The sequence below is a fragment of the Gekko japonicus genome, unplaced genomic scaffold (genome assembly GCF_001447785.1).
Source record: "Gekko japonicus isolate JY-2015 unplaced genomic scaffold, Gekko_japonicus_V1.1 scaffold1798, whole genome shotgun sequence".
NCBI classification, from domain to species: domain Eukaryota; kingdom Metazoa; phylum Chordata; class Lepidosauria; order Squamata; family Gekkonidae; genus Gekko; species Gekko japonicus.
This window is the reverse complement of record NW_015170336.1, coordinates 350008-361589: the sequence shown is the minus strand read 5'-3', so window position 1 is coordinate 361589 and position 11582 is coordinate 350008. Positions and strand designations below refer to the sequence as shown.

Here is an 11582-nt window from a genome sequence, read left to right as displayed (position 1 = left end):
ACTTATAAAATAAAGAAGAAATACACACTACTGAAGGGCAGCTCAGTCACTAAGGGGAGCTAAAAATATTCTTTGGGGGGAAAATCTGCCTGAGAGTGGGGAAACATCAGGGGTTTGTCATAGGTGGCCATCACCACATGTTGAGGAAGTGAATTCCCTATTATGCACCCCACAGAGAAGTACAGTACTTTTTTTTGTCTGTTCAGTGCGGCAAAGCAGCATACTTGGGAGACCCAAAGTGCTAGAATTTTGAGCAAGCAAGAAAATTTCATTCTCTCCACAACATCCATAAATTTACAAACCATATCAAGGTCTTAAACCTTTCTCTGGTGGCTGGCTAGCATGCAGCAAAGTAGAGGGAGTCCTCTTAGCGCCTTTCAAAAAGTTGTTCAGATTTTGACGTCGTTGTTCAGAAGAGCAATCGGTCGGTATGCCTTTGGATCTGTAGCATTTTTGGGATCTTTGGGAATGTGGATAGAAGAAACAAACAAGTCAATGAAAGAAGATGATTAAGAAATACCAGGAGACGGGTTATCATAGAAATTAATTGTTACGGGTTAGCTGTAAAACCTATTTGACCAAAGACTGGTACAACAGGAAAAACAAAATGGCTGTTTATATGCATGCACCGGAGCAGTGATGGCAGGTCCCTGCTGCTCTGGAAATGTTGCATATATACTCAGCCTGAATCCTACGGACCTGCATAAGCTCACAAAATTAATAATGAAGGTATCTCCCACAGATGGATGGTTGTGAATACCTCAGAGCATTTTCTTGAATCCCACTTTTTTCTGAAAAGTCCCACTGTTCAAAGGGCTTGCATTTGCTTCCATTGGCCAGAAAATTCACATGGTGAAACAGGACTTGTTGCATCTCAGTATTCCGTGCAGTTGTGTTTGGGTTTTATATAAAGCAAAAAGAAAGTATGTTTTTCTTTTCCTTAACCCTCCAAGCCAATATTTTGATGTTTTTGGAAGATTTTTGCCAAAAGCACTGTTTAAGAATAGCATGTTCTTCTGTATCTGAGAGACTTCAAAAGATTCTAAGATCTTTCTTTCCGACAGAATTTGAGCATAGATTCGTTTGTCCCCAGTCCGCTTATGTTCTTTTTCCAGCATTGCCAGACGGGATAAAGCTTCAACTCTGATACGATTTTTCTCTCTTTTCAGCTGTGCTGAGATTGAAATTATTGAGCCTCGCAAGACGGCCTTCATCGCATTCCAAATGATTGGGAGAGGAACCGTGCCCGAGTCATTCTCTTGAAAATATTGTTCGATTTCCCTATCCAACTTTTCTCTGACAGATTGTTGTAATAAAATATTTTTATCCAAAGACCACTGCCTATCTTTTGCAAGCGATGGTAAAAGATCAAGTTGACAATCTAACCACGCATGACCTGTAAGATGCCTCTGGCCAATGTTTGCTGATGTAATCATTGGAAGGACTGAAGTGGATGCCGGTAGATAATCAATCCCAGTGAACGTGTCATGTCTAGCAGAATAATTTCAAATTGAGGGTTTTTAAAAAAAAAAAACGCCGATGCCCGCTGTCTGTGAACGGGCATACAGCGATGGACTTCGCTGTGAGGGTGGTAAGTGTGATCTCGTTTCAGCCGGCATAAACTGCACCGGTTCCAACCGGTACAGTTTATGCCGGCTGAAATGCCCCGTCTGAACGCACTGTATGTGTGGAGTAACTGCTGTTGAAATCTGATGAGTTTAATTTTCTTACATTTAAACAAGAGAAGCAATGACACATGCTAATTTGTATGAGCACAATTTACAGCTAAAAACCTTTCTTTAGTTCTTTGTTTCACATGACAACAAATAAAGTGTTCAGCAGACCTATACAACTGGTGTGCAGCCTATCACACATGCAATTTGACCTTTCAGGTACTTGAGAACCCTTTGTGGGGAGGCTCACCAGACAACAAAACTAAGACCTAGTTTATTTGTTTGTAATTATTGATTTAGTTTCATACCTTTCTTCACCTGACAGCAAACCCAAGGCAACCTACATTTTAAAAATAATAGCATCAACTAAGCCATATTTAGGGGTGCCAGCCTCCAGGTGGGACCGTTAAACGCCAGACATTACATAGGCAGCCAGCATTTTAAAAATAATAGCATCACCTAAGCCATACTTAGGGGTACCAGCCTCCAGGTAGGACCTGGAGATCCTCCAGAACTATGGCTCATCTCCAGATTACAGTTCCTCTCGAGAAAACGGATGCTTTGGAGGATGGATTCTATGGCATTGTACCCCACTGAGGTCCCTGTCCTCCCCACGATCCATTTCCAAATCTCCTGGGGTTTACCAACCTGACTCTGGCAATCCTACCCCCCATGCCCCCCCAAAGGCCAGGGAGAACCTGACAACCCCAGCCATACTTGGCCACAGTGCATTTTTAGTTGGCTGAGTGTGATTCAGGGGTCAAATACCGCAGGGGTCTGGTTTTGAAAATATGATTGCAGTATGTACCCTAACACAGTGCCTCTTGGATGTTGTTACTGTGACTGAATGGGAAACTGTGGTATAGTATATTTCTCACTGCCTAGCGTGAGTACACAGTGAAAGGCTCACAGGGACAGAAGAAGATAGTTATAAACTTATGTTTATATGTGCGATGTACAGATTTGGCTGCAAATGTTTGGACAGGGGTCTGGTTTTGAAAATATGATTGCAGTATGTACCCTAACACAGTGCCTCTTGGATGTTGTTACTGTGACTGAATGGGAAACTGTGGTATAGTATATTTCTCACTGCCTAGCGTGAGTACACAGTGAAAGGCTCACAGGGACAGAAGAAGATAGTTATAAGGGGCTGTTTATATGTGTGATGTACAGATTTGGCTGCAAATGTTTGGGAAGTGTTAGACATGGCAATGGACTTCTGTTTATCCTCCTTTAAACGATAGTTCTTTCCAAAATATCTGAGCGCTAGAACTTTTGGTTTGGGGGTTAGAATTTCCCAAGCAATGCTTTAGAAGGACACTGTGAAACATGTCAATCAGAAGCTTATCAGTCCAGTATCTGCATGCAGATTTTATGTGCAGGTGGAGCAGACGTACATCGGAAATCATAAAATCAGTCTGAAGTTGAGCACATCACAAGAACTGTATGTGCCAGAAGATTATGGTGCACAGAGGTGGCCACTCCACCAAGAACAATGTTGAGACATTAATCAAGGAAGTGCCAGGAAATCAGAAATGAACTGTTCCCAAACTAAACAGCCCTTACGTTTGTATTTTGAGGGGGGGGGGGGGAGAAGCATTAAAGTGGAAGGCTTATTTTGCCTGGAATCAAATCTGAAATTTGACACTTCATGCGACACATTTCCACAGTTAATCAGTTTCCTGCACTTACTCATAGCTCATAATTTTTAAATGAGTGGTCTGTAGTCAGGCTATACTACATGTCTGAAACATAAGGCCCTCTGAGAACGACCTGAACTTTCTGAAAATGTCTGGCAGCTGTTTTTGCTGAATCAGTTTGGGTCCAGGCATTTGCTCCACCTTTCCCTAGCATAAAGCACACCCCCTAGATGATGTCATGTATGAGCAGGACATCCCTCATCAGTACCAACTCGAGTGGGCCCCATTTGTGCAACCTCCCCCCTTTTTCCTTTAAGAAAGAAAAGTTGCACAAGTGCAGTCACTGTGCACAACTGCTTCATAGATGTGAGCTGCGCCCACTAACAGATTTCTACCGTGTGTAGTATACAAACCTGACCCTTGTTTTAGCCTACTGATTTTGTGAGAGTGTCTCTGATCCTGAAGTGCTTCATTGCCACACTCACATGACTAAGACTTAACATTCCATTTTAAATCAAGGACTAGCAGTTGTAGTAACTGGGGTAAAAGACTGTGAGGGCTCAATTTGTCAATATTTTGGGACCACGTATCTACCTGATCTGATCTTTATGTCTTATTAATCTGCAAATGATCATAGAAATAGGTAAATTTGCTTCTTACATTATGCAAACTTAAGGCACTTGTCTACTACTGCATATTCCTATGCTAGAGACGCCAGGGGAATATTATCTCTTGCCATACAGCTGCCAAACTGGAAATCAGGTAACTGAGTAGATGAAATGAGGAGAGCCTTACTCCCTATACTTTTTCAGAAACATATTGACATTAGAGAAAACACAATACATAGGCCAGTTCACAGACAGTTACCTTTCTCATGCTAGCAAATCCATAGTACATCATCATGGCTGCAGCCCTATCATCTAGGGTTGTCAGTCATGCATTGGCAACCTCCAGGAACATTTGGGGGTAGAGCCTGGGGAAGGGGAGCATCACTGACAACATGACATCACTTTCTGAGTCATCACCCAGAAGTGACATTGCAGTATCTGTAACAATCTAGGAATTCTCCCAGTCTCTTATGGTAAAGACCATAGACACTTGGGAAAGATCCTAAAGTGCTGTGGACACCATGACATTGTGCCCCCCACCATTTTTTCTCCACTGAGCAAGCACAGGGGATGGAGCGTGTGCAACTAGTAAGCTCCTATCAACCTCAGTGCCAGGAAAGCTACAAGTTGTTTAGATTTCTCCAGATTAAAGAAGTGACTGTTGCTTTCCTGCCCAGCAGGCTCCAGGCATGGTGGGAGAGATGCTTGACTATGGTCCACAAGACCATTACCATTCTCAGTAAGAAAGGCAGACTATAAATGAAGTAAATAAAGAAACTATGATATGTCTACTCCTGTGATTTCAAAACTAAAATTAAAAAAAAAAATTATGGCCCAGGAACTTATGTGTATGAAATGAGGTGGTGAGCATGGAGGGGCCTGTGTTGCAGGTTTGTATTGAACTCATAAGATGATGCTTGGGTCCTGCCTGCTGTGCTCGGAGATAACAGAACGCGCCGAGCTAATTTGAAAGGAAGCCACGATAAAGAGAATAAAAATATTTTTATCTAAGAGATTTTAAAAATCTAGCATTCATAATGTTAAACTGTAATTTGGACTTGTCTAGAATACTGACCCACAAGATAATACCCCATGTTTGTTAAGTTGTTTTATGGATTGGTTGTTTTATGAATATTGGTTTTATTAACGCTGTGAGCCGCCCTGAGCCGCTTTGGCGGAAGGACAGGATAAAAGCCAAATAAATAAATCAATCAAATGTGTTCAGTACTCCAAGTCCTTCTGTTGAAAAGCTATGTGTGTTTTCAGTATTCCAAGTCCTTCTGTTGAAAAGCTATGTGTTTGAATGATGAGTAGAGCTTGTGCATATACAGCAAGTCTTTTTTGCCTCTCTTTTCCGGCTAGAGCCCCGTGCACTAACACACATCCCAAAGTAGCCTCTTCTGAAGGCTGGGGTGAACTTGAGGGTTGCATTGGAGGCTGCAGCTCAAAGGCAAAATATGCTTTCCTATGAAATGGGAGGCAGCATATATTGCTTCTGGCCAGTAGGAGGCAATGCAAGAAGCCTGGAAAGGACCTTGCTGCTTCCTTTGTGTCATTCTCAGTTTAACCCACTTCATAAAGTAAACAGGAGTTCAGTAGCACCTTGAAAACGTAAACGAAATTTATTCCAGCATGACTGTTTGTGAGTCAACTCAGTTGGAATAAGTGTTGTTACTCTTTAAGATGCTACTGTACTCTTGCTTAATTTTGCTACAATAGGTTAATACAGCTACCCGTCTGGAACTATTTCATGGGGATGTTGTACTAATAGGAGAACATCACCCTGGACAAAGGACAGGATAAAATGTAATTGCTTAGCAGTGTGATGCAGTTTTTTAATTAGAAATGCTCAATCATTTGCCAGTTTGGTTTGCAATCTGTCCACAATTTGTGATCCACCCAGTCAAATTCTTAACAAGCTTTTCACCTGTGTTCCAAGAATCTGCATGGTTAATGATACAAAACTGGCATGTGCTTTCTCCTGGTGCTTTCCCGTGGCTTCCATCCCCACTGCCTCTAGCATCACCTCTCCTGTCAATTGTTTGCAACATTCTTTAAGCACACAAAGTATTAACGTTTCACGGTTAGTGACTTCCAGGTGTGAGGTGTCTCCCTGGGTCCTGTATGGCTTCATGATTTACTGTTCATTAATGGAAGAGCAAGCAAGTTATCTGGAAAAAATTCACGCATGTTCTTGCACTGTTTCATTGGGAAGGTTTTTTAATACATACTACAAGACATTTAAATGATGCAACCTGACTGCAGAGGTGCAAAGAAGGAGTTGAACTGCAAGCAGTCTCTCTCTGTGTGTGTGTGTGTGTTTTTTTAATGATGGCAACCCTATAGGGTTTTCAAGGCAAGGAAATTTTTTTTTTTTAACCAGAACATTTTATTCGTATTCAACCATAATGTGTAACAACAAACAACAAGAGTTACAGAAATCCACTTATCCTACCAATGCAATCAAATATACAATCAAAGAGAGGTTCCACGGAACATTTCAAAGTGATTTGCCATCGCCTGCCTCTGCATAGCAACCCTGGACTTCCTAGGTGATCTCCCATCCATGTACTAACCGGGGCCAACCCTGCTTAGCTTCCCAAGATCAGGCTGGTCTGGGCTACCCAGCTCAGGGTGTTCGAAAATAGGTCACTTTAATGACCTGGTCATGACACTGAGGGATACATGCCTTCCATAATCAAGATGCTTCTGCACACTGACTGCACATGCACAAAACTGCAACACATAAAGTACATACTTAGCTTATTTACCTGCTCATGAACAGTTGTAAACAAAGCAATGTTCGGGGAAGCCCGTAGGAGCAGTTACTGCTTAAGCGGAAAGCTGCTCAGCACGGCACTCCATTCAAGCTCTGAGCAAAAACCCAGAGGTTCGGCTTGCAGGTTAATAACAAGCTGCTTGATCATGGTAAATCTGAACGTCGATGACATTCAAGTGAATGTTTGCCGTGTCTCTAGGAGCCTGTAAACACATTTGGGCCTTTCTTTTTGTCTTGCTCTTGGGCAGAGTCTGGCCAAAGAACTTGTCCACACCCAGGAAGGCTTGAGACAGCCGCTGCCTTCCTTAAGTAGACTCAGGAACCCTGCTGTGGAGGAACAGGATTCCAGGGCACTTGCTCTTCTCTACACTTTTAAAACTCTGCCTTTTGTTCTCCTGTGATTTTTGGCATTTGTTACTGTTTCCAAAGCAGGATATGCATAACGCTGAACCAAACTTAGCTCCTTTTAACATTTCAGAAGAGATAGACACAGGAGGAAATGAGCTGAGGTTAACCTCTTGGGCCCTCCGAGCCGTGAAGGGCATGGATACACAGAAGCAAATATAGTCAAAGAAGGACATCATTCCCCTGAAAAGCCATATCAGGCAGAATGACGACGAGTCTTCTGGATTTGTAGCTCTCCATTTCAGGTGGCTGATGATGCAACACCAGATTGTGAGGACACAGAACATAACAGTCCAAATAACAGGAGTGAAACAATGCAGAGGTTAAAAATGCACAGACTTTCCCCCCTTAAATGTACAGATTACACATTTAAAAGTGCACAGGATTAAAAAGAAGGAATCCCCTCTGAGCATGGTTGCCCTAATTCTCCCTCCCACAGTTAGGCTTGCCAAGTCCCCCCGGGGTGCGGGGAAAACCCCGCCCGAGAGGCCCCGTTCCCCACCGCCGGCGGATCGGGCCCCGGGGGGAACCCCACCCCCAAAGCACGGGGCGTGCCCGGCGTCAGCACGTCACCCGGAAGTGATGCGATCACGTCGGGCACATTGGGGGTGGGGCCACGATCATCCGAGGGAAAACTCTATGGTTTTCCCTTGGATGACCGTGGCCCCGGCCTGACGTGCCCGACGTGATCGCGTCACTTCCGGGTGACGTGGCTCCAGCGCCACGGGGACTTGGCAACCCTACCCACAGTGGTTGCTAGTAGTGTTATAGCCAGTTTGGTGTAATGGTTAAGTGCGCGGACTCTAATCTGGGAGAACTGGGTTTGATTCCCCACTCCTCCACTTCCACCTGCTGGATGACCTTGGGCCAGCCATAGTTCTGTCAAAGCTGTTCTCTCAAGGACAGTTTTGGAAAGAACTCTCTCTAGCCCAACCTACCTCACAGGGTGTCTGTTGTGGGGAGGGGAAGGAGTTTGTAAACCACTCTGAGTGAAGGGCGGGGTATAAATCCAATCTCCTCCTCCTCCTCTTCTTCTTCTTCTAGTGTTAGTAGGAGGGCCAGATACACTGGCAGGTGAGCTGGCACCACATGCTCAATGTGAAGCCATGCTCATATATCCCCTCAGTACAAGTGGGGGGGCACAGATCCAGTCCAGGTGGCTAAAAGCCACACCACTGTGATCTGTGCTTCTGCTGACCAAGCACCAATGATGCCCAGTGACTTGCAGGATCAGAGACTCATGGAGCAGCCCCCCAAGACCACATAGGCCTGTGGTCAAGTAGGCTGGCTTCATTGAGGTTTACTGGTTGTCTCCATCTGTCTGTCATGGAGGTGTCACCAGCACACTGTTCTGTGATTGGTGGCTTGTAGGGGGGCTTGCTGAGAATTCTAATGTATTCACCTTGTTGAGGGGTTTTGGTTATTAATTTCCCCTCTGATGAGTCGGCATAGGATGCCAAGTAGGGACACAGGTACCACATCTGTTATCGATATACCAGTATCTAGATTTTAGGATTTGGATTTATAATTTATTAATGGTGACTTCATATTCCATTTGGCTGCTTGAGGCTTTGGCCAAACGGTTCTGGCCAACAAGGAAATGCCACCTGACATTTTAATTGGGCTTGAAGGTTAGTGAATCTTTTTTTCTGAAATTCTGCAGCTACAACCTGAGGGCCATCCCCTGCTGAAGCCAAGTTAATGGTGATCCTTGCCCAGTGCCAGGTCAGCAGTGCCTGAGCCCAGATGGGGTGGGCAAGAGCAGCAGCTGTGAAGCCAGCTAGCAAAACTCTGGGTGAGGGTAAGCATGAATTGCCACTGCCACTGAGTCAGCTGTCTTAGTTGGGGACAGAGTGGGCACAAGCAGTGGCAGTGACAGGAGCCTACTCTTTTTCTTCTTTGATTCCCCGCTCCTCCACTTACAGCTGCTGGTGTGACCTTGGGTCAGTCATAAATTCTTTCAGAGCTGTTCTCTCAAGGGCAGTTCTCAAGAGAGCTCTCTCAGCCCCACCTACCCCACAGGGTGTCTGTTGTGAGGAAGGGAAGGGAAAGGGATTGTAAGCCGCTCTGAGTCTCCTTTGGGTAATGAACGGCCTTCCATTGGAGATGGGGCTCCATCCGGGGGTGGTTGTGGTCCCCACCAACTTAGGGTCTGGGACCATCCTGGATGTATGAATACAAACATTCTGAGGACATGCTACCAGGACCCAAAGTAATAGCCCAAGAAGAAGAGATCTAGAGGGACAGTGAAGCAGGGAGGCACATGATGGATGTTCTCTTTTGTTGAATAACCCTCCTCCCTCATCACTTATTATGGAGGGGATGCAATCAAGGCAACAACACCAAGGTTCCCATTCCACCGCTGGGAAGAAAGAGAGCTATTGGAAAGAAGTTATACTCCACTTTGGGACTTCAGATTGCAAACTGCCAAGTTGTATTGGGGGACAGGGGTGTTATGGGAGAGACTAACACTTTACCTAAACATGCTCCCTCCCTAAAGACAAAAAAAAAACCCCTCACTAAGGTAATCCAAACTGAGGCCATACACTTGTCAAAACAACAGACAAACGCTGGGAGACATGTGGCAGACTCATCTGCTAGGTCCATGGCCTCATCTATTGTTCTTTGCAGACATGCATAGCTATGTTCAACAGCTTTAACTAATGACACTTGTTATAAAATGAAGGACTTGCCGTTCTTTTTAAAGTTAAAATTGACATTTGACACAAGTCAAAAGGAACAGACTGCTAGATCTTTGGGGCTGAGACCTGCTGCTCCACAATACAAGCAGAAATATTTCCCAAGACACCAGTCACATCAACAGTATCATAATCAGCAGTACTCTCCACTTTACCAACCACCTTACCCACCCCAGAGTTCTTTTTCTCATCTGCAGTCAAAAAGAAGATCTAGTTCTGGGCCTAAGGGTAGTGAGCACCTGCAATTCTCCCAAGAACAACAGCAGAGATCTTCTTTTTGACTAGTACAGACTGATGGAGTGATTATTATTTTTTTGGTAGACTGGCACACTTTGTTTCTGATTGGCAGGACATTGCTAGTGACACCTGGGTCCTGTCAACTGTTGAGCACAGCTATCATCTGGAGTTTCTGTCGCTCCCACCATGTATTTTGCCAAAGGGAGCTACAGATAATACCCTTCCAGAGCTGGGCCTGCAACTGCAGGGACTGGTCAGCAAAGGCGCAGTCCACAGGTTGTGCCCTTCAGATAACCGGTTTGGGCTCTTCTGGTTTTTTATGGTTGAGAAGGAAAATGGAGGAAAATGTCCTATATTAGACTTACAGGGTTTGAACAAGTTCTTAAAAGTTTCTTGTTTTTACATGGTTACTTTTCCTGCTGTTTTACAGTTGTTACAAATAAATACCCCATTTGTTGCATTTGTTGTTCAAGATGCATATTTTCATATTGCAATTCACAAAATCCATAAGAAATATCTCCATTTTAAGTTTAATGGGGAAGTTTTCCAATATGTTGTTCTGCCTTTTGGGTTGGCTACAGCCTACAGCTCCCCTTGTCTTTACAAAATGTGTAGCTGTTATTATTTCCTGCCTCAGATTTCTGGGATGCAGTATTTCTCTTTATCTTGATGAGTGGCTTATATCCACACCATCAAAAGAGATTTTCACACAACATCTCAGCCTTGTAATACAAACATGCCAGGATCTTGGTTTGGTTATTAATTGGGAAAAAAAATCCAAATTGGAACCAGTACAGCATATATAATTCATAAGGGTTGTTTTGGATGCCACTCTGGCATGCTCCTTTCTACATATACAGGTCACATTCTACAAATAATGAGACTTTTTCTGCTAACCATTACCAGGAATATGTCTTTATCCCGAGGCTCTTGGGTTTGATGGCCTCTACTACCTCTGTGACTTCACTAGCTAGGTTAAACATGTCAGCCTTGCAGATTTGGTCCATAGGGGTGTTTTTAAACCCTTTTGCCAATCTGCAGAAACAGAAACTTTCTATCCTATGTAGGATATGGAAATATTTATACCAGTGTCCAGGGCCGGCCCGCTCACTAGGCGAACTAGGTGCTCGCCTAGAGCACGCCAGCCCTTAGGGGCGCCAAACTGGCCCCCCCCCCCACCCCGCTGTCCTGGTTCAGCTGCAAACACTACTGAGTTTTAAACATGTTATGATCTTTCTGATGATACAAACACCAATTCCACCAAAGAACTTAGCCCTCTGGGCACAGAAGGGTCACTCAGCTGAGTCAAAGAAGAATCTAAGTAGGGGGGCTATTACATAAGGACACTCAAGTTGCAACTGACTTATGGCAACCCCAGCAAGGAACTGTCAAGGCAAGTGAGAAGCAGAGGTTGTTTGCGACTGCGAGTGCCTTTCTTTGCAGAGTCTTCCTTGGTGGAAGCCAGATGTGCAAAGCAGGCAAAGTTACAAAAGCAAAAGTGAGTGTTAAAAGCATGGGTGTCTGGGGAACGGGAGCTCCGG

The 11582-nt window shown here is 44.3% G+C and overlaps 1 protein-coding gene across 1 annotated transcript in view; it reads left to right on the top strand.

Moving 5' to 3' along the window:
• The first annotated feature begins 1570 nt into the window (after window positions 1-1570).
• Window positions 1571-11582, top strand: part of TEK (TEK tyrosine kinase, endothelial) — an 88050-nt gene continuing 78038 nt past the window's right edge. Inside the window, exon 1 of the mRNA XM_015418149.1 lies at window positions 1571-1591. Coding sequence (XP_015273635.1) covers window positions 1571-1591 — 21 coding nt within the window. The remainder of the gene's footprint in view (window positions 1592-11582) is intronic.